This window comes from Poecilia latipinna, unplaced genomic scaffold, assembly GCF_001443285.1.
Source record: "Poecilia latipinna isolate Pla-1442-1.1 unplaced genomic scaffold, P_latipinna-1.0 Scaffold1709, whole genome shotgun sequence".
Classification (NCBI taxonomy): Eukaryota; Metazoa; Chordata; class Actinopteri; order Cyprinodontiformes; family Poeciliidae; genus Poecilia; species Poecilia latipinna.
Genome location: NW_015114325.1, coordinates 111,588 through 138,316, shown reverse-complemented (window position 1 = coordinate 138,316; position 26,729 = coordinate 111,588). Strand labels below are relative to the sequence as shown.

The window sequence follows — 26,729 nt, the reverse complement described above, 5'->3', positions numbered from 1 at the left end:
TGAACAGTAGCACATTAATATCTAAAGTAATTTATTTTTAGATAAAAATTGAATTATGACTTGTGAAATAATTAAATAATCTGCTAAAGTTTCAATTTGAAATTGTTGTTTTATCCGTTGAATGGATTTGTTTTGAGAAACAGGATATTATGGCTAGAAAAAAGGCAAAGAAATACATAATCATGTTATCTCTGCTCTGATTGGCTGATCAGGCTCTCCTGCCGCCGCCTCCCCCAGACACGCAGGCTGCTAATTACCTTTTTTTTGAAAGCAGTTTCTGATTTCGTGACCTTGTTTGTTTGTTTTAAGCAGTTGCTGATTTCCTGATGGTTCTGACTCACATGTGTGAACTCGTGGTCCTCGGGCCGTTTGAAGTGCCAGTCCACCGTGGCTCGGGCCGACACTTCCTCCCTCTTCTTACAGGAAATGCAGCCGAGCAGGAATCCTTCTCCGGCCACGGCTTCGGTCATGGAGTCCACCTCCGCACAGCCTGCATGGCACCAAGGCACTTCACCGGAGAGCCGACCAGTTAGACAACAACAAACATTATCAGTCAGTCTGGAGATCAGATGTTAAAGAAATGAAACTAGAAATGTGATCCTGTTAGTTTTATGGTTTTTGTCTTTAAAGGGAGAAATATAGAAATCTCTTCCTCTGAGGAACTTTGTCTTCCATCAATTCAATGATTTTTGTATGTTTTGTTGCCGTACATGAGTTCAGACATGGAATCTGATCAGAGACCAAATCAGGATTTAAGTTTTAAGGTAACAATTTGAGCTGCAGATGTCTGAGCCGTTCTGTTAGTTCTGATTTCTTCTTCTTCTGTTCTTTAGTTCATCTTTTCTCTGGACGCATCGTTTCCGTTTGGACAGTTTCTCCCTCTGGTTCTGGATGCTGGCCAGCTGGGATGATTTCCAGTTGCTATATGGTGTAACCGTGGCAACAAGATATTGTTTTTCCAACAGAGCAGGTGATTAGCATCTCAGAAGCTCAAATAACATCTGAACTTTGACCCCAAATCCCAGAGCTTCATGGATGCAGAGAAGAGACGGAAAGAGTTCAAAGGTCAACGTCTCTCCAACCAAACAGCCTGACAGATTTAAAGAGGAGCAGCAAAAGCAAAAGAGGTGGATTAGCACAGCTATCTAGCAACTGATGATGTCATCCAGGACTTGTTACTGTGGAATATCAGATATTGAGCTGTTAGCAACAGTCTTCAGTCAGAGGCCTCTTCAGACAAACTGCGAGACTGACTGCTACTGGACTCGACTGTTTGAAGGTGTTTGGAGGATCTGAGTCACAAAAACATTTAATTGATTCACCTGCAGGATAAATAAAGGAGTTTTGAACTGAGCTGAATGTAAAAATCTATTTTTTTTATCTTTTATTTCCTTTGGTTTTAAGCTGACTTGGTTTAAGTGATTTCTCATTTTGTGGTTCTTTAAGCTGCTTCAACCAGAATGAACCCGATTCGTGCCCCTTCTGGCTGGTTCCGACTGAAAGCTCAGAGCATTTTCATGCTGGACTCACCAAGAAGGCTGAAGGCGACTAAAAACGTCCAGCAGCTCATTGTTCTGCAGAGGAAATATTCAAACAGCTGCTGCAGAAAAGGCCAGACATTCCCAGATCCAGGAAAGTTCCTGCAGACTGGAGTTACTCTGGACTCCGGACCGGCACCATGCTTCTCCTGCAGGACCGCTCCACTCTAATCCATCAGAACTTCAGATATGAATCATCAGACATTCAGAGCCTCTGAGGTTTTACGGTAAGCTGTCCCTCTGCTGTCTCATCTGACTTTAAGGCGGCTAAATTTAGAGTGAGAATCCAGCGCTGGGCGTGTTGGGAGGCAGCAGAAACCTGAGATGATGAGACGTTCTCCGTAGCAACGTGACCGTCCACGCTGAGTTACACTGGGACGCTTTGGAGGGTTTCCTTCAGGAAAAAGATCATTTGAGTTTAAAATCTGTTTCTTCTTCTTCTCTGATGTCCTTCATCTAAAATCACCTCGCTGTGTTTTGTTAAACAAATATGTGAAGAGCAAGCAAACCCTGAGGTGAAAGTAAATATTGTCACGTGCAGCAGGAGGGTTTCATGTTGTCTGTAAATACAGATCATGTCCTACAGGTCAGAGGTCACGGCTCAAGCTGGACGGGACTCAGGGTTTGGATCAGGGACGTCCCAGCAGGACAAACACTCTTCTGTCAGCAGTTTGATTTGTTGTTGCTATAAAAATGCTCCATTTATTTTGTATTTTTACAGATTTGAATCTTTGATGTTTTCATCAGAAAACAAAGAAAAATTCTTTATTTGATTTCTGTTCTGAAATACAAACATTTTCTGTTTGATGGTCAGAAACAAATGATTTGCTTTTCGTATTGAAAGTAATAAAAATAGCATTTATAGTAAATAAAACTGAAAACTGAACCAGTTTTTGTTACCAGACCTCTGATTCTTGTGACTGTAGGAGGCGCTGTTTTTACTCTGGGCGCCTCACAGCTGTCGTTTCTCACATGTTTTCACCACAAAAATAACTTAACATATAAAATACAAACATCTGAAGCATCCATGACTGAGGATGAAACGTCTGTGGAAAGTTTCCAGCTGTTTGCTTTATCTGATAGAACCAGAACTCAACTCTTTGCTAAAAGACATCATGATTTATGGCATCAGATTTTACTGACTTGCTAACAAAAAGTGCAGCAAAGCATGTTTTAACGTCCAGACTGTAGACTGCAGAGGGAGCAGCGACGTGCTGCACGGCTTCTCCAGACGGGGAAATGTGAAGACAGACAATGAAGCTGGATCTACAACTTCTGGAAGGAAAAAAATGTTTCTCTAAGCTTCAAATTATGCTACTGACATCAGATCTCCTCTATAGAACATGCTTCATTTTTTTTTATAATTTCTTTTTTGCCATATTTGAATCATAATCCACAGATTTGAGTGAATCTGTGTGAGCTGGTACCAGGCAGCGGCCCGGTCCATCTGGAGTCCAGGCTCATAAAGCAGATGCTGGCTGCAGGCCCGGCCACTGACGTGATGAATGACCTCTGACCCCGCTGGGTCAGACTGAACACCATGTGGTCATCTGGGAGTTTTTCTGCAGCGAAGTGTCCCTGCCCCTTCGTCCTCAAACAAGAACAGAAATCAGACAGAGCAGCAGCATAAACAGCGAAGCAGCAGAGGGGGGGGGGCTTCAAGGAAATGTTGACATATGATAAACCCTGCATGCATCTGTACCCTGACCAGAACAGGGAGAGCCAGCTTCTCTCTCTCTCTGCTGCTGCTGCTGGCGTTTCTTTTATTTTTAGCTCAGATCGAGTTTCCAGCCGTCAGTTCAGCTGCTGCAGGCTGAGCGTCTCCCAGCCAGCCGGACACAAGCTGTTCGCTGCACAGGCTGCAGCATCTGAGCTGACCACTGCAGGAGGTGACAAACCGGAGGCTGAGGGACGCAGCATGGGACGTCTGGAAACTGCAGAGTCACTGTGATGCTCTGAAACGGGAAGGTAAAAACGCTCTTTTATTCTTTATGCAGCAACTGCAGCGCTTAGAGCTGCTCTGATGGAGAGTCAGGTTAGAGCCGGAAAACGTTTCCTCTAATCTGGGTTTAAATGCAGAACAATGAAACTCTAAATATCTTAGGAGTTCTGTGTTTGAAACAGTGGATATAGTCATAAAAGATATAAAAGACACATAAAATATTGTAATAAATATGATGATATTTTTATATTTCTTCTGTTTCTGGGATTTAAAAAAATCAGGTTAAAGTGACAACAAATCTACTGCAGAGCTGTTTCATAAATTATTTAATAATTCACAAAGTGAGTTTTCAATCTGTCAGGTTTATTTGTACAGTTCAGCAACAAGGCAGTTCAAAAATGATTTACATAATAAAAACACAAAGATAAAAGTCATAAAAACAGCAGGCTGTCAGCAAACATTACATTGTGTCTACAGCCATCAGCATAATCATCAATACACATCATGTATTTTCATATGCATTGATCATATGCAATCAAGCATATAATGCAATCTTTATAATGTTGCTGGATGGAATAAGTATTCATCTCAAATAATGATCATCTGCACTTTTAACCTGGTGTTAACCGAAAACTTTTTTAATATATTAATTGGCTTCTGTCTTTGAATTTTAGTAAGTTCCTTTTTATTTTTCATCTTTGTGACTGTGAGAATATTTATTCTTTTCTGTATTTCAGATCAGCGTGGTTCACCAAGTGACAAAATGTTTCAGTGTACAAAAGATGTTGAGTCAGATATTATGGGAAATATCCTTCAGATTTCTTTTGTTTACATTATGACTTTTACCAGAAGACTTTCATAATTGATATTGATCTTCTATTAAAAAAAATTCCAATAAACTATTTAAAAATGTTTTGCTCTGGACCCAAACATGTATAAAAGTAAATTGCTTTGTTTTTCCATAATGAGGGACGAAGCAAGCAATGCAGCTCCTCCTGAATCTGAGGCTCTGATATCCATCTGTCCAACAATATGATTAGTAAATATGGTGAAATGAGTTTGAGATAATCCAATAAATGAACCAAACTACTCTTTCTGAAGCCATTCAGAGATTTAAAATAACAAGACAAGCTGATGAAAAGTGAAAACCTCTCCACTCAGAGTATCACATGTTTGCATCTTAGCATGTTTCCTTCTTTACGTTGTTTTTATTTTCAGCTGCAGTCAAGGTGACCTGCCATCCGCTCCTCTGGCTGTTGTTTCTGTTGAAGACATCTGATCTCCTTCTGGTGGGACTCTGTGGGATCAGATGAAGTGATGCCGCTACAGGAAGCAGGTGGGACTTCACTGTGCTTTACACACCCAATCCCAAGTATCGACCCCTTTATTGCTAATCATTTCAGAGAATTTGTTCTGAATATGTCTTCATTAAACACGTAAAACAGAGTTCAGGTTAAAAAATGGATGCACAGACACTGATCGGACACCAGATGTCGCTTTGACACTGTGAATTCTTAAAGCTTGTATTGTTCCTCCCTTTAAATGAACTTTAAAGTTCAGAAAGTTGTGGGATTTTTTTTCTGTATTTGCTGTTTTCCGTTTCGTATCTGAATCTGTCATTGTGGTTTCCTTGTGGACGTACAAAAAAGACCGTTATTTAGGCGAAGCGTGGTTTTATTATTAAAACTGCCTCTGCATCGGACCAACTGAATGGTCCTTTATTTAAATTGTAGATTAAAGTTGATTAATCGCTTATTTTAATCTGTTCGCTGTGCTTTGTGTGGTGTAAACACTCCTTCCTCTCGCCACATCTTTGGTACAGTTATTTCTCCCGGAATATACCAAAAAGTTTTCAGGCGGGGGGATTTGGCGTGTTTAACTTAAAACGTATCACCATTTTAAGGAAGTATTTAGACTTTTTATCTATGACACGTTAAATTGCTCAATACAAAACATAATTGTAGATGTAATAATTTCTACAGTTTGCCCGGTTATATTTATGTCGCTCCGGAGGGGTTCGGTGTCCTCCCCTGTCTTTTGACTCAGTCTGCCGGTTAACTCACTTCGTTCTTTTCACTTTCCGACAAAAACCGCTTTTGTTCGGCTCTTTAATCCGAGACGGTTCGCCTCTCTTGCCAAGCGTACTTCGATATTTAACCTACAATTAATCTGATAAAAGTGACTCTAACAGACTGGAGATGGACGGCGTTGGGACGGTGTTGTGTCTGCTGGAGGTTGAACCCTGCTGGTGATCGGTTTTCGGGCCTCTGGGGGTCCGCGGGGAGCAGCCGTTAGCCGGCTAGGAGCCGTTAGCTGCGGCCGGTAGATGCCTCCTCCTCCACTCTCGCCTCCCGCTGCTGCTGCTGCTGCTGCTGCTCCTCCTGCTCCGTTTCTCGTCTGAGAATGTTGATGTGTTCCTGTGAGAAAGTGGATTTCAGCATCGGCTCCCGAACCGTGGCCCGGCTCGTTTTCGAGGCCGAACAAGACAGCAGAACTGCAGGAAACTCTTCCAATGGGAGGTAGGAGCTCCAAGTTTGGGCGTAAAGCTTCTCAGATCCGGCGCTGAAGCGAGTAAAGGGCTGTTTCACATATTTACATCACCTTTAGTTTAAAATCTGAAACGCGTAGTCCGGTCTAATCCGAACTGGGTCACGTTACGCTGCTCAGATGTTTCTGAAATGCAGTTTAAATGTTGCTCAGTGTGAAAACCAAGCAGTGGAAACTGCAATGCTCTGACCTTTAGATCTCCTTGGATGGAGCAAGTCCAACTTGGACTGGACAGCTAAAATAGGGGGATTTTAAGACTCATTTCACTCTGTTCAGAGCACTTTAAGGAGGTTAACCATGAAAACAAAAATACTGAAACAATTTAGAGGATAATTATTCAGTTTGTGGCTTTTAAATTAAATTACTCATGTAAATCGATCTTTTTGGCATATAGAACACCGTGGACAGGTTTGAAAACTTTGCTCTGACTTTCTCTCTGAAATATTCAGTATAAAACAGGATGGCACAATATGAATATTCACGCCGATAATTGATATTTACCATTACTACAGTAAACCACTAGATTTTTCTGCAGAATGTAACCCCAAATTACTTGTGGAAAAATAGCTTTTTTACTATTGTTTTTCTTCTGTAAAATGTTCGACAGAAAACCCAGCATGGGAAGCTGAAATGCCGTGTACCATCACCGATTGGCTGGCATTTGCAAAGCAGCCAATCCAGGAGCGCCATTTTTACCCCATTTGTGCTGATTGGCTGAACCGAGAGCTGAAGCGAGACTGGATGTTAGCATCTGCTTTAGCGCTAAAACGACCTGGATACTTTAGTATATGTTAAGGTATATTTTGTGTTTGACCTGATATTCTGGGTTTTGGAGGGAGTCTGAAGCTGATGTTTAACATCTCAATCCTGCTGCTTCACTGTCTCTGCCACATGACCAAACAAATACCACATGACCAACTTCCCCCATCAATAACTGTAATCATTGTCTTTTGAAATATTAATGCCTTCATATTTCAGTTTGCGGTTGAACTCTCATCAGCTGCAGTTCTCCTGCTGGAGCCCATCTGTCGTGACCTTTGACCCTGAAATAAACATGTTGAATTTGTCCTTTTTGCATGTTTTCACACCTGGACTAAAGGTGGCATAATTCAGCTGAGCTTTGATTGGTCCAGGTGTTTCAGATGTTGAACTGCAGCTGTCGGCCTGGATCGTTTGAAAACAGTGGAATAGCCCTTTAATCAGTCCGACTCTAAAGCTCCTCTTTCCTCTCTCCACTTGGCTCGGTTCGGTTCTGGTCGGTCCAGGAAGTTGTCGGCTCATCATGTTGTCTTTCATCGCTCAGATTGTTTGGAGGATCAGGCTGTGCGGCTGCTGAGATTACGGTGGATTACTGAGGACAAACAAGCCGCTGCCCAGATTGTTCTTGTTCAAACAGATCGCTCCGATAGCGCTGGACGGGATCAGGATCTTTTCCCTGGAAGTTTCTGCTTTGAGCACAAACAATGGAGCGGAGCAGCAGGGCTGCTGCATGGTTAGCGCCGGGCTTGGTTTGGACCGGATCTGTCTGCTGATGTTGGGTTCTGTCTTCTCTCTGTTCTGGTCGCTGGCTCACAGCGGCTACAACCACAAACTTTCTGCAACTTTTCAGTTCTTACTAAGGGAGTTTCCTCACAGTTTTTAAATATGTCCTTTCATACATTTTACATTCTCTAATGTCTCAAGCAGTGTGTTACTAACTATATTATATTCACCACTGGCTCATTTGTATGGAAGATGATTAGGGCCACTGAAAAAAATGTCAAAATTCTCCTTTTTTTTTTTTTTTTTTACAAAAATTTCATGAAAAAAAATGCCAATTTTAAATTTGTTTTACATAAATTAAAGGGAAAATGTCAAAATTCTAATTTTATTTTACAGAAAATGGAGGAAAAAATGTAAAAATTAAAAATATTACAGATATTTGAGGAAAAATATTCTGAGATCTGAGGAAAAAAAGTTAATTCTTTATTATCTGTTACAATGTTGATTAAAAATGGCGACTTTTGAGAAAAAGTTGTTTTTCTCAGTTGTCTTCTGTAAACTCGTCATATCAGTCGGTTTTTTGACTCTGGGATTTTCCGTGATGGTTGAACTCGTCAGTCACCATCATGAGGCAAAGTGCTTCCTGTCTGAAGGTGCTGATGTCACAGACCAGAACCAGAAACAAATTCACTTACCTTGACAGTTTATTTACTTAACATAATAACTTCCTGGTTATCATGCTGGTCTTTAGTTTAAATAACCTTTAAATGCTGTAAAACATCTTAGATTAAAGTGGCAGAATCTGTGATTTAATGCTGCACCCAAAACGATCAGACCTTCATCCAGAGATGAAGGTCTGTGTGTTGAGTGAAGCATATTGATCAGATCTGTACTGCAACACGAGCCAATAATCAACCGTGTGGTCACATGACCCAGAGCGCGTGGCGGCGGCGGCGTCAGGCTGAACATCAGCTCTCTGCTCTCTCCACTCCTCAGGCAGACTCGGGTCAGGGTGGCGAGCCGCCGCTGCACCGCGCTTACGCTCGCCTGACTCTCTGATGCTGGCGCCATCTGGCGGGACGTTTTGGGCCAGAGGTCCGGAGGCTGCGGCTGGGTCTGGTTCTGGTCGGCTGTTGGAGTGAAGGAACGTCTGCGGAGCCGTTCTGAAACTGTTCTGTCTTCCACCAAACTTTCCTCAGCGTCACAGGGGTTGTGACCTGAGCCCCTCTGTCCGGCGCCAGCAGCATCATGGCGGAGACTGGGTCGGACCCGGCCGTGGCCGCGCAGCAGTGACCCGATGATGAGCTCGTCGTCCCCGCTCAGAGTGGAGCCCGTCTCCATCCCCACCCTCACCGTCTTGCCGCCGTCCTCAGACACAGAGTCCTGGTCCCGCCCCCCCAGCCCCAGACCGCCGGGCCGGTCCCACCGCAGCAGGACCAGAACCAAGCGGCGCTGCGAGGGCCCGGCGGGCCTGCATGGCAGTGCCGCGCGGCCGGGATGGGGCGAGACGCCGCAGATCGTGGTGGAGGATGGCGAGCGGCGCCGCAGCCCGTCTCCCTCGGTGGAGCGGCGGAGCGAGGACAGCCCGTCACATGACCTGCTGCTGCCGCCGCCCCGGTCCTGGTCCAGAAGCCCCTCCCCCGGCCGGCGCTCCCGCTGGTCCCTCAGGAGCCTGCTGAGCAGAGACTCAGACGTGGACGGCTGCAGGTTAGTGAGCAGTCAGTCGGCACTGGACCGAACCGGTCTGCAGTTCTCCTTCAGCTCATCCACATTCAGGTCCAGAGATGCAGTACCAGATTACTGGGCCTCAGTAATCGGATTAGGGACGTTTTTGTCAGAATTTCAGAACCGGCTGGATCTGTAGGGCGGAACAGATCAGAACCTTCAGATTCATGGTTCTGTCTGATGTCAGCTGACCTGTTTCTGACCCGGTCAGAACAATCTGGCTGCATAACCTGCATGGAACCTGCAGATTACCGGGGTTCTAATCCCAATGTATAAACAGCAGGAATAATGTAAACAAACAGGGAGAAGCTGCTGAGGAGGCGGGACCATTCCTCACCGTGATGACATCATCTGCAGCCAATGAGAGCAGGCTCTGGTTCTGATGATGTCATGTGAATCCAATCAGATCAGAGTGCATCACTGAAGTGGGCTGCATGAGCAGCTGCTGCCTTTTACTGCTGCTGCATGTTAACCATGCTGAATAATCTGCTGCATGTTAACCATGCTGAATAATCTGCTGCATGTTAACCATGCTGAATAATCTGCTGCATGTTAACCATGCTGAATAATCTGCTGCATGTTGGGTACAAATAAAGAAATTCTGCTTAAAGTTTAGTTGAAATAATTTGTGTATTTAATTTAATCCAGACCTCCTTCAGATTTTCTTTGATACATTTATTATTCTCTCCAAACGTTTCTTTTAATTTGCCCAGGTTGTGGATTATTCTGAGTCTTTCATGTCAGTGTGTTGCCATTGGAAACCAGTTTTCCTTATCGGCACTCAGACATGAAGCAACAGGAAGAGGAAAGAGAGCACATATAATTTTTAATCAGATAAAAATCATGACACTAGCTTGATGTTTAATCCTCCATTAACATGCCGGAGCCAAACCACAAACCAGATGAGATTATCTGCTGCAATAATCTGTGAAACTAACACCAGTCAGTCTCTGGGGTGAGAACTTGTTCATCACAGTATCACAACCTGTCAGCTCTTCCACAGAAGTCAGTTTTCCTACACCAGCTTCCTCTGTGTCACTTCCTTTGGGAAAGTGGATGGAAGCAGTTAGAAATCCCACTTTTCTACATGTTCATATTATAGTGAACCCCAAATATTCCCAGGGTCAGAGTTCACAGCTAAAGTCCATTATTTTGTAAGACCTTCTCTAAAATTCAGTTCAAATTCAGAAATACTTTATTAATCCCCAGAGAAAAATGTAAGACCCTGAATGCAACATTTTCAATTCTTCATATTTTAATCTACCATATGCATCAATACGCACAGTGACTGGGCTGAGGTGACTCCAACTGTGTCAGGAGGACGTTCTCCTCTGCAGGAACCTGGGATCCTGCCAGACGTTAACGCTGGAGCTGAGCTGCGTTCACAGTCTCGGTTTCAGGCTGCAGGTATAAACCTGTTGACTGTAAACATTGACGGTGAGGAGCAACATGGCTGCTGGTTCCAGATGGTTCTTGACCTCCAGCTCATCCTGGTTCTGTTGGGTTTGCTGTTTTATCAACAGTTTGTTCATTGGAGTGTTTTCTTCCTGTCATCTCTTGAAGCGTTTCTCTGAGTTTTTAACCTGATGTGAACGCAGACAGGAAGCTGATGAAATATCCTGAACCACCAACTTCAGACCTCTGCTTTCACCCACTTCCTCTCCACGCTGTCGGCTCGTTTCATCTCTGTTCTCTTTGGCTCGGGTTCGGACCGCTCCTCATCGTCCGCAGATTACACAGAGGGACAGCCATGCATGCATGCAGGCCTGGCTCAGGCCAGCCTGGATTATCATCTGGACTCTAATCCAGAGAGATGGACGCAGGTTGGGGGTTAAGGGATTGGGTGGGCTCTGTTCCAGTCAGGCCAGATATTCTGCTCAGATGAAGCCAGATTAAATAATCTGTGTTTTACATGTAGAACGGTCTGGTGGTGAATGTGAGGCTGCAGTTTGTCCTTCAGCTCAAACCTTCAGTTTTCCTCTGCCTGGTCATCCTTATCTGAGCAGCAAGGCCTGCTCTTCCTCCTCCTCCTCTTCTTCCTCTGCCCCCTCCTCCTCTTACTCCTCCTCCTCCTCGGCTGCAGAGGGATTAGGGGTCGGCTGACAGACGGCAGCCCGTTACCGGCTCTTGTGTTCGGGCTAGTGGGTTGGCTCGGTCCGGTACCGGCGAGCTCCGCCCGCGGGACGCCGCCGCTTTCCGATCCGAGGCAGAGCGACTGAAAGGCGGCCGAGCGGCGGTCGGTGATCCGGCCCCCTGCCCGGATCCCCGGGCTTTCTGAGTGAGCTCACCGGGGGAACAGGCAGCCAGCGGCCGGCCGGTCGGTGGTTCTGGTCGGGTTTCATCTGGACCTCTGCCGCCTCATGACATGTTTGAGTAAGTGTTGCTTAGCGGGGCCGCGCTGCGCTGCCAGCCGGCTCTCTGCGCTCCTAGCCCGGCTTATCTCCGGGGAAATGAACCGTATCCTGCAGATTCGAGCGCAGCGCCGGTTAGTGGCGGTAAACAGAGATTTGACTGAACGGCTCGCTGCTGCGGGGCTCCTCCATCCCGCACGGAGCGCGAACAACGCGGCCCCGCATGGGCGCTGCTGCTCGGCCTCCGGACCGTTGTTGTGCTGCTGAGGCTGCAGGCTGCTGACCCGTTAGCTGCAGGCTGAGCAGCAGAAGCCTCTACGGATGATTTATTGACGGGTTTAATGTGATGAAGGCAGAAGAAGTGAAGCCGGTTTACCGTCCTGACCTGTTGATCTGATTGGCTGCTTCCTGGTTAGCCTCCATCTTTAACCAGCATGGACTGGTTTCCAGTATGAGGGAGAACTGAGGTTTTAGCAGTTATGGTTTTGCCTGCTGAGCATCATGAATTAAAATCATTTCCATTCTGATGTTCTTTACAGAAACATCACAATCCATTTTATTTTTGGTTTTAGTTTTGTATATTTAAAATATCTTCCAGCTACAAATTCTTTACAAAATGAAACTTTATTGGTCTTTGCATGATGATGTTATCAATAAATTACTTGAAAATGGTCTCACTACAACATGATTATTATTATTGTTAATTACAGTTTGTCGTCTGGTAATGTGACAGGAATCGTTGTGGTTTCAAAGCGGCTCAAAATTCCCCTCATGAAGTTTTAGTATAGAAATAGAAATTACCTTTAACATCCCACAGAGAGGAAATAACATGTCTGTCTGTAGTTTAACGCAGGGCTATGCTGTGCACTGCTGCTCAGCTGGCTGAATGCAGGAGAAATGTAGAATCTGCATAACGAGGAAGATCTCTGGAGTAACTAACGTCTATTTCTGGAATAGTTGGAATATTTGTTGCTTTTTATTAGATTTTGACCATGTTTTATATTTTTGGTGGTGTTTTCTATCAGACTGGTGAACCATTTTTGATCCTTCTTGCAGCTTTTTTTAATTTGTTTTTTAGTTCTGTACATTATCGGCTTCCTCTGCTGGTTGAAGCTTTCGGACACATTAATGGTTTCCTATCGGAGGAATCAAAATGTTTCTGAGGGATTTTTCATGATCAGTCCGTTAAAGACTTCAGCTTTGTTTAGCTGGCGGCTCAGCTAGACGTCAGACCATCTAATGCCTTTTAAAACTACCAATCATTGCTAAAGAGATGTGAAACATAAAAGCACCATGATTCTGTTCTGAGCAACATCCAGTTTCCTCTTCATGTTGCTCATAGTTCCTGTATCAAATTTACAAGCAAAGGTCACATTAGTGGTGAAATCTAAAAGATAAATGGAGTTGGTTTGACTCTGATGTTCCTCCTGCTGGTGAAACGGAGCAGACGATCAGTTCAGACCCACTGCTGGGGACAGCAGAGGGCGTGTGATGCTCTGGGCCTGTTTCTGGTTGCAGATAAATTAATCTGCTTCGTTTGCGTGGATCCAGCAGCAGAGCGAAGCGTTTCAGAGCCTGTGCAGTCCTGCAGCTTCCTGCTTCGGTTGAAGCGTTTCCTCTGGACGGTTTGACTGTCCTTCAGCAGGAAGCTGAAGCATCGCTGTGATGATTGTAGGGAAGCTGTTATACATAAAGAGTGGAGACTGAATCCATCAGTAATAATCAGAGTTCATAAGACTGAAGTCAGACTCCATCTGCAGTTTACTGATGAATAATTACTGGATTTCAGTTCAGTTTGTTGGTTTTACTCCGCTAATCTGTGTGTGTGTGTGTGTGTGTGTGTGTGTGTGTGTGTGTGTGTCTGCAGCACGGCCAGTAACTCTCCACGCAGCACGCCTGGCAGCTCCCCCTCCCTGCGGCGGAGGGTCCTGGGGGGGGGCAAGGCCAGCGAGGGTGAGGCAGGGGGGGGCGGCGCCGACAGCCCTCTGCCCTCCGTGCCCTCCGCCTCCTCCCTGTCCTCCGCCTACCCCCTGGCCTCCCGCCACTTCAGCCGTAACGCCAAGGTAAGGACGGCTCTGAAGGCCCGACTAGCTGGACCCTGAAGGGAATCTACATGTTGCCGTAACTCTGATCATCCATGTGTTTCCAGTAGCAGTCAGTTTTGCAACGAATCTGGAAACGCCTCTGACTGAAGACGGTTAGCATGTGATGATAAAGTGAGAACTAGAACGCTGTCTTCTGAGGGTCGATGTCCAACAAAATAAAAATAAGTCTGTACAGATGTTTAGGACAGCAGATGCAGATTCAAAGAATCGGAGTGAGATTATTGTTTTGGTCAGGATTTAAAAATGAATAAAATGTCTTTAAATATTTGTGCATGAAACAACAAAATACTGTTTATAGTATTTAAATGAATACCAGCAGGGTGTGAATACTTATTGCTTGGAGCAGTGTGACAGCAGCGTCCATCAGGGGCGTTATTTTACCCAGAATCCCTCTGGCTCGGTGCTCCGGGGGGCAGAGCAGCTCTTCCTCATGACTTTGTCTCCCTGCTTCCTCTGAGCTGCTGCAGATTCTGAATCTTCAGTCAGTTTTAGGTGTTTTGTATCTGCAGCTTTAAAACAGGGAAGCTGAAGCTGACGGGTTGCAGCAACCTGCTGCAGCAACCTGCAGAGTTTCCACAGCAGGCTGCAGCAACCTGCTGTGGAAACTCTGCAGGTTGCTAAAGCCCAGCAACTGTCTGTGCTGGTGTGAAATCAGTTTCTGTGGTGACCTTATCTGGCTGCAGAGCTTAGTGACTGTGTTGTTTCTCTTTGCAGAAAATGCAGAGCTGGTACAATGTGAGTACTCATTAACGCCGCCGCTGAACTTTGGCTTCATCTGAAGCCTCTGGCCTCTGAAGCCATGTCTGCCTTCCTCTCCCAGGTCCTCAGCCCCACGTACAAACAGCGCAATGAGGACTTCCGAAAAATCTTCAAGAAGCTCCCCGACTCCGAGCGGCTCATAGTGGGTGAGTTCAGGACGCTTACGGGTCTTTCTGGGATCAAAGTTCAGACAGACGCCCGGTTCTTCAGCCCGGCGGCAATGAAATGAGGAAGAGGAGTTTGGGTGATTTAGTTAGAAGAGCTTCGGCTGAAAGGAGAAGTGAAGTAAGAATGAATCGCTGCTGTTCGTCAGCCACAGGGTTCCCTCACACTTTGCCCTGGAGGAACATCTAACGACCATCACACAGTTTCACTCACACACACACACACACACACACACACACACACACACCAGCCTCAGAACAAAGCAGAACTGGTCAGAACTAGAGCTGCGGTTACCATGACGCTAAAAACCCACACTGCACCAGGATGGGATGTTAAAAATGTGCGTTCTCTCTGCATGCGCTGCCTGAGCAGCAGGTTGGCGTTTCGTCTCGGTGCAGAGCTCAGGAGGGCGGAGCGTTGGGAACACTGCAGTCGGAGAGAAGGAATGAGTTTGGAAAATGTGGAACAATCGGAGCCGATATCGGTGCTGCGCTCTGTTCACACAAGGCGTCTTAAAGGGGCGGCATGTGTTTTCTAGGCACGTAGTGATATTTTATAGCACAATCAACTAACTATGTTACCTTCAGTTGGTATAAAAATGACTTAAATTTAATTTGATTTCACATCAAAGCATCACACCTGATGCCTTCAAATTGGACTCTGTCTCTTTAAGAAGCTCCCACTGTTTCCAATACGCCGCTTTCAGCACATCATCACAACAGTGCTCCTCCATGATGCCGTTCACAACCATTCTACGTTGAGCTAAGGGTCCAGCAGGTGTTTGCTAATTGCTGCTGCCGCTAGTCTGGAGGAGTGTGAGGGTTTCTCTGTGAGGCGGAGTCTTAACCCTGTGGGCGGTTTGTGGTTCTGGTTTCTGTCTTATAGTTGTTGAGTTTTGCTAATTTAGCCTGATTGACTGCAGTGGGGCTTCAGTCAGAACGCAGCAGGACGTCAGCAGATTTTAAACTGTTTACTGTAGAAAAAATTAGCTTATAGGAAGCTCAGTGCATTAAGGGTGTTTAAGGTTAGCAAAATAGTGAAGCTAAAAGTAGCTTTACTACTACATTATCAGATGTGCACACTACTGGATATAAGCAATATGAAAACAAGATGTACGTATGCTACAGAGAGCGATTAATGTTGATGACCTGAGGAAGAACCTCTGGGTTATTTTACTGTTGTAGACAACAAACATAGCAAAGCATCATTTTCCAGGCAGAGACGCCACAAAGCGGTGGTGTCTGACATCATGGACGCAGAGAAGCTGGACTTGCTGACGTCATGCTGGCCGAGTCAGAACCTGGAGGAGAACGCTGGTCTGATGGTCTCTGCAGACTGAATCCGTTTAGATCCGTCTAAACAGAGTTGGTTTCACAACAAGCTGCAGATCTCTGGAAAGTCAGAAAGTTTCACAGGAAATCCTCCGGATCCACACCGTTCACCAGTCAGAACCTGACCTGAACCTGCGCTGAGGTTCGCTTTAAAGGTCAGACCAAAATCTGCCTGGAGACCAAACACAAGAGTGTCTGATTGGCTGATGTGTCTAAAGGGCAGAAAACACTGAAACAAGTTGGATTTACACAGTTATTCCTTCACCAGTCCTGATTATTCTAGTTATGAAGCTTTCAGCTCTTCTCTGAATCATCAGAGACATCAGTCAGCTCCTCCTTCCCTCAGGAGGATGGAGGAGCGTTTACACGGTTTAATCGCCACTGTCAGCCCGGCGTCTGGAGTTGAAGTGATTCCTGCAGAGGTGTGTGCGTGTGTGTGTGTGTCAGCTGACCTGCTCTCTGCTCTGTTTTCACCAGACTACTCCTGCGCTCTGCAGAAGGACATCCTGCTTCAGGGACGCCTCTATCTGTCAGAGAACTGGCTCTGCTTCTACAGCAACATCTTCCGCTGGGAAACCACTGTACGTCTCTCACACACACACACACACACACACGTTTGCGTGGCTATCTTTGTGGGGACTTTCCATTGAGTTCCATTCATTTGTACAGCCTAAACCTGACCTTTACCCTTTTCCTAACCCTAACCAACCAAAACTCAATTCATACCTTAGCCCTAACTCTGACCCCTGACCCAAAAACAGGGTTTCCCCTTGTGGGGCCAGGCTTTGGTCCCCATAAGGTATTACAAACACGCACACACACCTCACTGCAGACGTCTACTTCCTGGTCAAACTCTGCTGTTTGAAGGTTAAATGATTTCATTTCACCATCTGAGGTTTTACTTATTATTAAGGTTTAAATGCTGACGTCTTTATTTCCACCACAGTAAGTTATAAACGGTTATAAGCGGTTATAACTGGGTTAGTTTAACCAGGTGTCTGCATCCTTAAAAAGTCTGAAAATATCTGGAACTCGACTTAAAAACCAACTCGGCCTTTAGTACGTTAAACACAGGCTGACATTGTGTCTGGACAGGATTATTTCATTTGAACATTTCTGTGGAGATAAAGGTTTTAATTTCCATTCAGAAATGTCTTAAAAAGGTTTTGAAAGTTTTAAATTTGAGTTGCTTAAATCTGCAGAGAGCCTGTTAAAGCAGTAAATCATCCTCTAATTATGACATGAGGCTGCGTCTTCATCACCACGTAATGCAGAAGAGCTGCAGTTATAATAAACTGCAGCTACTGTAAAACCCCCTGTTATGAAATTAACCTCAATTTATCACAAATCATAAGTTAAAGTTTAAAGCTGCTTGTTGAGTTTTTCCTGTATGAAGTCAGATCTGTGGTTTAGGAGGTAGTGAACTGAGGAGGTGGTCATAATGTTCTGCTGGGTTTCTAACCGGTCTCGGACCTTCAGCAGCTGTAGAAGCGGACCGGTACCGTCGCTCCTCTCGGTTCCAGTTGAAACGGTTCAGTGTTCCTCTGGAGGTTCTGGTAGAACCCGTCCGGTCCGGTCCGCTTCTTCCCTCTGACTCATGTTGTCAGAACCTCCTACTGATCCGATCAGAACGGTGGTGGGTTCCACTGACTGGGCCTTTGACCCAGTAGAACATTTTGCTGCCTAAAAATAAACAGCAGCATCATTTTGTGAACTTGATTATTTTTTAGCAAACGATGAATCTGCAGCCAAAACCCAGAATAACAGAATCAGCTGAACATAAGCGCAGAGTGCGGCGGCGGCGATGCGCGCGGCGGCGGCGATGCGCGCGGCGGCGGCGATGCGCGCGGCGGCGTTCCTGGAAATTAACCAGATTCATTTTCAGATTTATCCATTAATAACTGCATGAAAAATATTCTTAATAGGAAATTTATTGTTTTGTCTTAAATGGAAAGTGTTTCTATTTATTGCTCAGTTTTGGCTTAATTACATCTCGACTGTTGTTTTTCCTTTTTACACTCCAGTTATTGATTTATTGATTCTGAACTGGTTGATTATTTCAGCGATCGTTTCAGCGCTGCTGGAGACTCTCTGCTCTCAGCTGATCTGTTTTCCACTCTTTGTGAGACCAGAAGCGCCGTCTGTCTGGACCTCTGTTCAGTTCAGGCGCTGAAAGGGAGCGAATCTTTACGCCGTCTCTTATTTTACGTTTCATATTTTTACTTGTCATTAATTCGTAGAAGAGAAGGATTTTCGTTGTTGATCAAAATAAATTTATAAAAGCAACAAAAGAATAAAATAACCAAGGGAGCGAATACTTTTCATCCTGTTAATGACTGTATAGTTTAACCTGCAGGTTTTATGTTTTTTTCTTTAATGATGAATGAAGCTGATGTTTCTCAGATCACCATCCAGCTGAAAGACGTGACGTCTATGACGAAGGAGAAGACGGCCAAGCTGATCCCCAACGCCATCCAGATCAGCACCGACAGCGAGAAGGTACGCCGCCCGCCGCACCTCCTGCTGCAGCAGCGATGGGCGCAGCGTTCCTGCTGCTGCTGCAGCAGGACGGAATCGGCTGACTCGGCCGGATCTCCTCACGCTGACGAAGCGAACGCAGGAAGTCCAGCTGTCTCTCTGTTCTCACGCCTTTCTTCCCGTTTCCTGCCTCAGCATTTCTTCACGTCGTTCGGCGCCAGGGAGCGCAGCTTCATGATGATTTTCCGCCTGTGGCAGAACGCGCTGTTGGACAAGGTACGGCCTCCCGCACACATCGCCACGGTTACCGTCTCCGAGTGGATGACAGTTGGGAAGGAGCTGTGAAAACGGAACCACAGGCCCGAGGGAGCGGATCTATTTACTGGCTGAGTTCCTGAAACATTAATTATTGGATGAATTGTGAAAAACTGTTTGAAGTTGTTTTTTAATCACCCGATCAGAATTTTCTTTAGTCCGTCGTAAAGAGTCGCCGTTTGTTTCCGTAGCTGTTGTAGGACAGTCCGGTCTGACGGTGTGAAGCAGGAGGCGGCTGGTTGAACATCGTGAGGTGAAGTCTGAGTCTCAGTTCTGTTTGCTTTCAGTCTCTGTCCCCCAAAGAGCTGTGGCACATCGTGCACCAGTGCTACGGCACCGAGCTGGGCCTGACCAGCGAGGACGACGACTACGTCTCTCCCACCAGCGAACACATCAACGGCCTGCTGTGAGTGTTTCCATGGAAACCAACCAGAGACCGAGCTTCAGATGAACTTCTTTCAGTCGGACTTTATAAAACTAAAGTTCCTCTGTTGTTTGCATCTGTTCCTCAAAAGCACAACCAGTTTTCAGCGTGAACATGCAAATGCTTCCCCTGGGGCTTCGTTTGCATACTCTAACCAATATTTCTATTGTCTGACTGCTTTACATTAACCGCCTGCCTCCTCAGGCCGGGAGAGGAGTCTGTGTCGGTGACGGATCTGTTGGACCTGAGCACGGTGTCGGCGCCGTCTGCCGGCAGCTCCCCGCCTCCCGTCTCGGTCCACTGCGGTCTGACCAGTCCGGCGTCCGCCCCCATCCTCAGCGGCTCCTTCCCGCCCCCCTCCGCCGCCTGCCAGCCCATTGAGGTGCCGTCCTCTTCAGGAAGTAGACCCGGCCCAGAACCCATGGAGCCCAGCCCGCCCAGCTGCCACGGCTCGCTGCTGGCCCTCACCCCCCCCATCACCGCCTCAGTCTCTGCAGCCGCTTCCTTCGTAAGTGGTCGCAGCATTCACACTTACAATCAGCTCTTATCTCCGGCTGAAAAGCTGCAACTGAAACATAAACTGCAGCAAATGGAGGAACGTACGAAACAGATTCTTTAAGCTCTAAAGTTGCTTTTTTAACACATCCAGGATTTTAAATTTTAATGTCCTTGAAATTTGATGCTTTTTGTTCTGTTCTCTGAAATGAGTGTTCACTTCCACATTCTGCTGCTTTTTCTGCAAATTTTCTAATTTTCAAAATTAATTTAAGGACGAAGAGCAAAATATGTTGTGATATGTCAAGTTGTTAATTTATAGCTTTTTGGGAATCACAATTTTGGTACCAAGCTAGTTTACTGCTAAATAATTGAGTTTAAATAAACCAAGCTAAATATGCTGATAATGTAAAATAAGAAATCAGAAGCATAAATAAATCAAGAACATGAAAAATAAAACTAAACTGAGAAAGTTCAACCCAGGTAAGGTGATGTCTAACACACTTGATGTTAGCTGTGCTGAAGTAATGCATCGTAAAATAAGCTATGCTTGCAAGATGTATTTGCTGTGCTAATATAATGTAGCAAACTATGCTAGCACACTACATGAAGTAATAATGAAAATAAGATACAACGTAGCATAAAATAAGCTATGCTAACAGCGTAAAGTAAGCTATGCTAGCAACGTAAAGTAAGCTATGCTAACAGCGTAAAGTAAGCTATGCTAACAGCGTAAAGTAAGCTATGCTAGCAACGTAAAGTAAGCTATGCTAACAGCGTAAAGTAAGCTATGCTAACAGCGTAAAGTAAGCTATGCTAGCAACGTAAAGTAAGCTATGCTAACAGCGTAAAGTAAGCTATGCTAACAGCGTAAAGTAAGCTGTGCTGACGGCGTAAACAATTCTATTGTGGCACAAAGATGTTCTAACAGTGTGAAATAAGATCAAATAGGCTTAGCTCATGTAACTAACCTAAACTAAAATAAGCTCAAGGAAATAAAAAAAAAATGTAGCCGCAGCTGCATCCCGTTTCTCACCCATCACATGACGCTGGGCCGTGTGCCCCCTTTACCCCCCTCTGCTTCAGACCCTGGAGGAAGGAGGCGACAGTCAGTCCGAGTCGACCAATCACATGCCGCCCCCACCGGCCGCCAGCCTGGGAAACCTCTCCTCACTGGACATCACCAACGACGAGGAGCTGCCCACCGACCCCAGCAACTCGTCCGATACGCAGGAGGAGAGTAAGTCTGATCTGTTTCCTCACATGAACTGGTTAAAAGTGGCTGAACTCTGGAAAACGTTTCTAATGAAGCCGTCAGAGGGGAGTTTTTACCTCCAAGACTCAGTTCTTAATTAATGTCAGCCTGGAAGCACCATGAGGCCGGTGAAGTTTAAAATTAAAGTAATTAATTAAATTAAAGTGACAGGGTCAGAGTGTGTGTGTGTGTGTGTGTGTGTGTGTGTGTGTGTGTTGCGCACACTCTTTAAAGCAAACAGGTATCGCCTCCAAGCTCTTATTAATGATGAATATCTCGATTATTTGATTCAAACAAGCTGTGCTTAGTTCAAGTTCATCATGTAAAAACCAGCGTCCTTAAGAACAAAGTTGATGCAGAACCAGACCGTAACTGGACCTGTTTGCTGAACTGTTAGACTCTGAGTTCACCCGGGTTGACTCTTTCTTTCCAGTTCAAACTTTAAATTGTTTCTTTCTGGGTCACTGTGGGTTTTTTAACCCAGCAGTGTCTGGAGAACCTGTCTGGTTCTGCCTGGGTGAATTCGGCCTGAAGGAGAACCTGCAGGTCTCCCTGAACTGACCCTTGACCTCACCTGACCTCCAGCTTACAGGAACGGTGTAATGGTTTGTCTGTAAATACCCAGGAAACAGTTTTCATTTTCAGCAGCCTTTAAGCGGTTCTGGATCTGTGTTGAGGTTCTGCTGCAGAGCCGACCGGGTCGGCTCTGCAGCAGAACCTCAGAGACGGAGATCTGTGACCCCACAGAGGTTGAATGAGCTTCACCTTTAAATCACTTTATACCAAAACAGGATTTATTTATAGCTGCAAAACATTCCTAAGATTTGGCCCAAATGTGACGTTTAATTGACCGAACCAGATTCATGTTCTAGGAATAATTTTAGATCTTTCAGAAAGATTAATTTTATTTGCTTTAAAACATTTGTTTTAAAATGAAGCAAGAATTTTCTCAAAAGACCCAAAACGTTCCTGTGGATCATGGAAAGTTCTCCAGGTCTAGAGCCAGAGCAACCAGATCAGCTCCAAGCTTCAGATTCAGGATGTTTCCACACCTGCATGGAGGAGGAATGGCAGACGGTTTACTTTAACTATTCACTTACTGCAGATAAACAGCAGCCTCCAGTCAGCTCATTTCTGATCATCTCTGGATTTATAAATAAAATCTCTGCTTAATATTTTGTTTCCCTTTGGGTGGAAATAAGTATTTTAATTGAATTTAGTAAAGTTTCAAACTAAATAATTAGCTTGTAACTAAGATTAGAAATTATATATGTAGCTAAGAGCTAAATATCTTACAAACTAAATATTTAGCTTTGAAATTAAATATTTAATTTACAAAATTATTGTTATTTAACTTGAATTTAAATATTTAGCTTTAAACTAAATATTTAGTTTTTGTTATCTTGGAGCTAAACATTTAGTTTGATGCTAAACATTTAGCATCAAACTAAACACATACCTTGTAGTTAGATATTTAGTTCAACTAAATTTTTTGCTTAATAATCTAATATTTAATTTAGAACCTGAATATTAAGTTAGCAAGCCAACAATTTATTTAGTTGAACTAAATATTTAACTTCAAGATGTGTATTTAGTCCATTAACTAAATGTATAGTTTGAAGATAAACATTTAGCTTTTTTCTAAGTACTTGGTTTACAAACTAATTTTAGCTCCAACTAAGTTTAATTAACTACAGTTGTTCTGTTTTTTGTCAGGAAAAATAAAAATACAGAAACATGTAAATGGCTGTGAATTGTTGTGAAATTTGTTGGGAATGAAAGGATGTTGGTAGTTTCAGCTGGTTTCTGATGAGCTGAAGCAGCTTTGGCTCCCGGTTCTGTTGGTCCGTCCATGCAGCCAGCAGGAACTGTTTGGGCCGGATGTCAGGGCTGCCGTTTGGTTTCTGTGAATGTTTGCTGGGACGTGAGCGACCCGCCTCTGTGTGTTGCAGCGTCGGGCGAGGTGGAGGCGTTCTGTTCGGACCTCAGCGGCCGCCTCAACATCAACACGGCGGTCCGGATGAGCGTGGACAAGCTGCACGACCTGCTGTTCTCCGCAGACACGCACTTCATCCAGCACCTGTTCTCCCAGAGGCACTTCACCGGTACGTCAGCCCCTCCCCGGCCCGGGTCCGGGTCCGGCCCTGTCTCCAGCTCCGCCTTCCTGGCGGTTCAGTCGTTCAGTCGGCTGGGTCTGCAGAGCGTGTGTGAACTTGTCGCTGTGAACATGAATGCCAGTTTTTCCTGTTGAGGCGGTGACCGTTGGAGCGTTTTGTTTTCTTGCTGCTCTCATTGAGCTCCTCAGACTGCTGACACACACACACACACACACACACACACACACACACACGCCTCTAACCGTGTGTGTGTCTCCTCCTGCTGCTTTCTGCAGCCGTCACGAGGAAACTTGCTGCTCATCAGATCATCTGAACCCGGTTCAGTCAGTTTGAGCTTCCAGATCAGTGTTCGCACAACGCCAAGGTGGAAAGACATCAGCAATGACATGGGGAGGGTCAAAGGTCATTTCCAAATGATTGGACGGTGACTCTCCTCTGCTGGTTTTATGGGAGTCCAGCAGCTGAATGTGGGTCAGCCGCTGCTGGTTCTGGTTCTGATGGAGACGTTCCGCGTTGAAGCTTTTCTCCAGGTTTAGAAACGATTTTAACCAAATTAAACTTAAATCACAGAAAGATCATAAAACAACCACAGCCCACATCATCTGTTTACCTTCTGGACTTTTCCATGTTTTCATGTCCGCCATTTTCTCTCTCTCTCTCTCAGACCTGTCAGTGGGCGAGTGGCAGCAGGACGGCGCCAGCGGTACCAGCAGCCGGGTTCTGAGCTACACCATCGCCCTCAACAACCCGCTGGGCCCCAAAACCGCCCCGGTGGTCGAGACGCAGGTTGGTTTCTGCAGCTGCAGCGTCCAGGTCCAGCTGACCTTTGACCCTGCAGAACTAACCGTGCTCCCCCTGCAGACGCTGCATAAGAGCTGCTCCAGAGGCGAGTGCTACGTGGTGGACTCAGAGGTCCTCACGTCTGGGATCCCCTACCAGGACTACTTCTACACCGTCCACAGATACTGCCTGACCTCCATCAGCAAACACAAGAGCCGCCTCAGGTGGGCCGCGCGGCGCCGGTCGCCTCACCGCAGGGGGGCCAGCTGGTGTCTTGGTTTAACATTCAGTTATCTTTGGACACAGTAAGAAGAAACAAACATTTAACAAAATGATGAAATGACGTTGGTGAGCAGAAATCTGTGTAAAGTCACATTATGATGATCTCTCATCAACCTGGACTGCATCTTTCAGTCCTTCATAATCTCAATCTCAAATTAAGCCACAACATGATAAACGGAGCTAATAAAACTTTATTCGACCAATAAATAAATATAAAACGACATCAACCATAAGAAACCACAGGATGTGGTTAATCTGTTCCAGGTAGAGCTGCTTCATGCTGTGCTGCTGCTTCGCTTCTTTGGGGGAAAGAAAACAAAATTTCTGAAAAGTCACTAAATATTTGGACCAAGTTTCTGGTCCAAATAATCATCCAGTCATGATGTGGGAGCTTCATGACTGTCTGAGTGTTTTTAGGCTTGAATTGGTGGAAAATATTAAAACTGACCCAGATTTAAATCTGTGGATTTAAATATTAATAACTTTGTTTTGTTTTGCGTCTGAGCTGCTCTGACCGCCGTTGGCCTGCTGACCGGGTCGAGCCGCTTTCCTCACTCTCACTGTTTGCTCTGCGATAACAAACCAATCCATGATTAGATAAGGGAGCAGAGACTGAATGATTGTGTTGGTGAGCGCGGGTCGGGTCAGAACCGCTGCTGCTCGTTGGCAGCAGCTCCAACGTTGCCAGCCTGTCTGGGTTTAGCGAGCAGGAGACGAGCTGCACGTCAGACATCCACAAGAACAAAAGGCTGAAAGGTTCTGACCCGTTTGGGTCCATCTGAGGACGTAACTGATGAGGTTCAACCTGTTGAACTGTTTTACTGTCGTCTTTCTCATGCTAACATCTAGGAGTCGTTTCTGAATAAAATCGTAAAATGTTAGTTACTGTCCAATGTAACGTAAGCTAAGCTAACTGAGCTAGTCCAAAATAAACCCAAAGATGCTAAAGTTACTAAGCTAAGCTAGAACAGGCCATGCTAAAGTAAGCTAGGTTAACTAAGACTGTCTGGCTACTTACTCAAGCTAAGTTAATGTAAAATAAGGTGAGCTAACGTCATCAAAGCTAAGCTAACTGATACTGAGCTAATACAGAAGCTTAAGCAACCTAAGCTAAGATGAATTATGCTAAATGGATTAACGTGAGGACAAATCTAAGGTTAGTTCAAGATTAGAAGTGAATAAAAGCCATTTTTGTCCTCATGAGTCGCTGCAAGTTGCTGCGTCTGACGGCTTTGCTTGGTTTTCCCTCCATGCAGAGTTTCCTCAGACATCTGCTACAGGAAGCAGCCGTGGAGTCTAGTCAAAGCACTGATCGAGAAGAACACCTGGAGCGGCATAGAGGAGTACTACAGGAACATGGGTGAGGCGCCGCGTCCAGCCTTCGTTTATCCTCATCATTCAAACATGGATGATGATGATGATGATGAGGAGGAGACTGACTGGAGGTTTTCCTGCTTCTTTAAAACTCATAAAAAACAGATGATGTTTTAAAACCTGAATATAATAACCAATACAGGTTGTTTTTTTCACTGAACTTTCACTATAAAACAATACTAAAGGTACTTTATTTGGATTTAATCACAAGTAAAATATTAATTTTTTAGTTTTTAAATGATTTTCCAAACATCATTTGGAAAATGATGTTTGGAAAAGGTTTTATGTTTTTCTTTATTTTGAAACTTAAAATAGAAACAAATGTGATTCTGATTAAGACTCGCAGCTCTGAGCGATTTATTTTACTGACTGACAGCAAAAATGGCTTTTGATTAAAAATGTTGCCGACTTCTTGTTCATATTAAAGCAGATTTATGGGTTAGAATGGCCTAGTCAAAGTCCAAACCCAAATCTAGTGAAGTTCTCAGGGTGTGAATATTTATCTCCTTCTCACTCTTCCTCCTCCTGCTTCCCACATGCAGAGAGCGAAGTGTGCAAGCTGGAGACGCTGCTGCAGACCGAGGTTTCCGTGGTAACCACAGGCGAAGCCGCGGGCGCCGACACCGCCAGGACGCCGCCGTCCCTGCGACGGCGAAAGCGCGCCTCCTCCCGGCGGCAGAGCGAGAGGGAGGGAGGCGGTGCGGAGGCGGGCGATCGAGGGGAGCGAGGCGTCGGGGAGGAGCGGAACCGCAGGGAGGCCAGTAAGTCCAGGCCGCCCCTCTGCTGCCCCCCGGTGGCCGGAGGGAGACGTCAGAGCGCCGCTCGGTGTTTCCTGCTGCTGAATCGCTGCTTGGTGTCTGCAGGCGCTCCGTTCCTGAAGCTGGGCGAACGCGGGCGCGCCGGCGGACACGGCGGCATCTCCACCGTCCTCCTCATCGTCAGCTTCATGTAAGCGCCCCCTCTGGTCGCCGTCGGTCCTGCATGTTTGCAGCTCTGCTCTGATTGTCTCTGAATGTTCAGCTGCGTCTCAGTAAGTCAGAAAATCAGTGAGAAACTTAAAATAAATATTTATTCCTCTTCATTTTAATGATTGTGGTTAAAAACACAATCTGTTTCTCAGATTTTATATTTTCCAGGGAAACAGATTTGAAGCTCGTTGAGGCTCCATCCACATGAACCGTCGCTTTCCTTCCACTCAACTTCCCCCCCCCCCCCTTTGTTTTAAAATAAAAATTTTTTTTATAAATTTTTTTTTTTGGTTTTA

General features: G+C 45.3%; 1 protein-coding gene and 2 long non-coding RNA genes across 8 annotated transcripts in view; 2 read left to right on the top strand and 1 right to left on the bottom strand.

The window, feature by feature from the left end:
- Window positions 1-291: 291 nt before the first annotated feature.
- On the bottom strand, window positions 292-2,121 carry LOC106964726 (uncharacterized). Its single transcript, XR_001428488.1, has 2 exons — window positions 1,531-2,121; window positions 292-508 (listed from the first exon to the last, which is right to left on the bottom strand). It is a non-coding gene; the product is annotated as an uncharacterized LOC106964726 (long non-coding RNA).
- On the top strand, window positions 515-1,353 carry LOC106964727 (uncharacterized). Its single transcript, XR_001428489.1, has 2 exons — window positions 515-764; window positions 834-1,353. It is a non-coding gene; the product is annotated as an uncharacterized LOC106964727 (long non-coding RNA).
- A 1,119-nt stretch (window positions 2,122-3,240) lies between the features above and the next one.
- Window positions 3,241-26,729, top strand: part of gramd1a (GRAM domain containing 1A) — a 30,277-nt gene continuing 6,788 nt past the window's right edge. Inside the window, exons 1-18 of one of the 6 annotated variants that reach the window (XR_001428487.1) lie at window positions 3,241-3,506; window positions 4,699-4,816; window positions 8,506-9,216; window positions 13,453-13,648; window positions 14,405-14,425; window positions 14,511-14,595; window positions 16,423-16,526; window positions 18,349-18,444; window positions 18,619-18,699; window positions 19,026-19,144; window positions 19,367-19,670; window positions 20,744-20,897; window positions 22,865-23,017; window positions 23,694-23,815; window positions 23,891-24,033; window positions 25,348-25,451; window positions 26,008-26,226; window positions 26,329-26,413. Coding sequence is in view for 5 of the 6 variants with exons in the window: in XM_015060397.1 (XP_014915883.1) it covers window positions 8,807-9,216; window positions 13,453-13,648; window positions 14,405-14,425; window positions 14,511-14,595; window positions 16,423-16,526; window positions 18,349-18,444; window positions 18,619-18,699; window positions 19,026-19,144; window positions 19,367-19,670; window positions 20,744-20,897; window positions 22,865-23,017; window positions 23,694-23,815; window positions 23,891-24,033; window positions 25,348-25,451; window positions 26,008-26,226; window positions 26,329-26,413 (2,396 nt within the window). In the remaining variant the exon portion in view is untranslated. Of the gene's footprint in view, window positions 3,507-4,698; window positions 4,817-5,489; window positions 6,000-8,505; window positions 9,217-10,507; window positions 11,608-13,452; window positions 13,649-14,404; window positions 14,426-14,510; window positions 14,596-16,422; window positions 16,527-18,348; window positions 18,445-18,618; window positions 18,700-19,025; window positions 19,145-19,366; window positions 19,671-20,743; window positions 20,898-22,864; window positions 23,018-23,693; window positions 23,816-23,890; window positions 24,034-25,347; window positions 25,452-26,007; window positions 26,227-26,328; window positions 26,414-26,729 lie in introns of those variants that run through there. The other 5 variants (XM_015060397.1, XM_015060396.1, XM_015060398.1 and 2 more) reach the window with 5 other exon arrangements.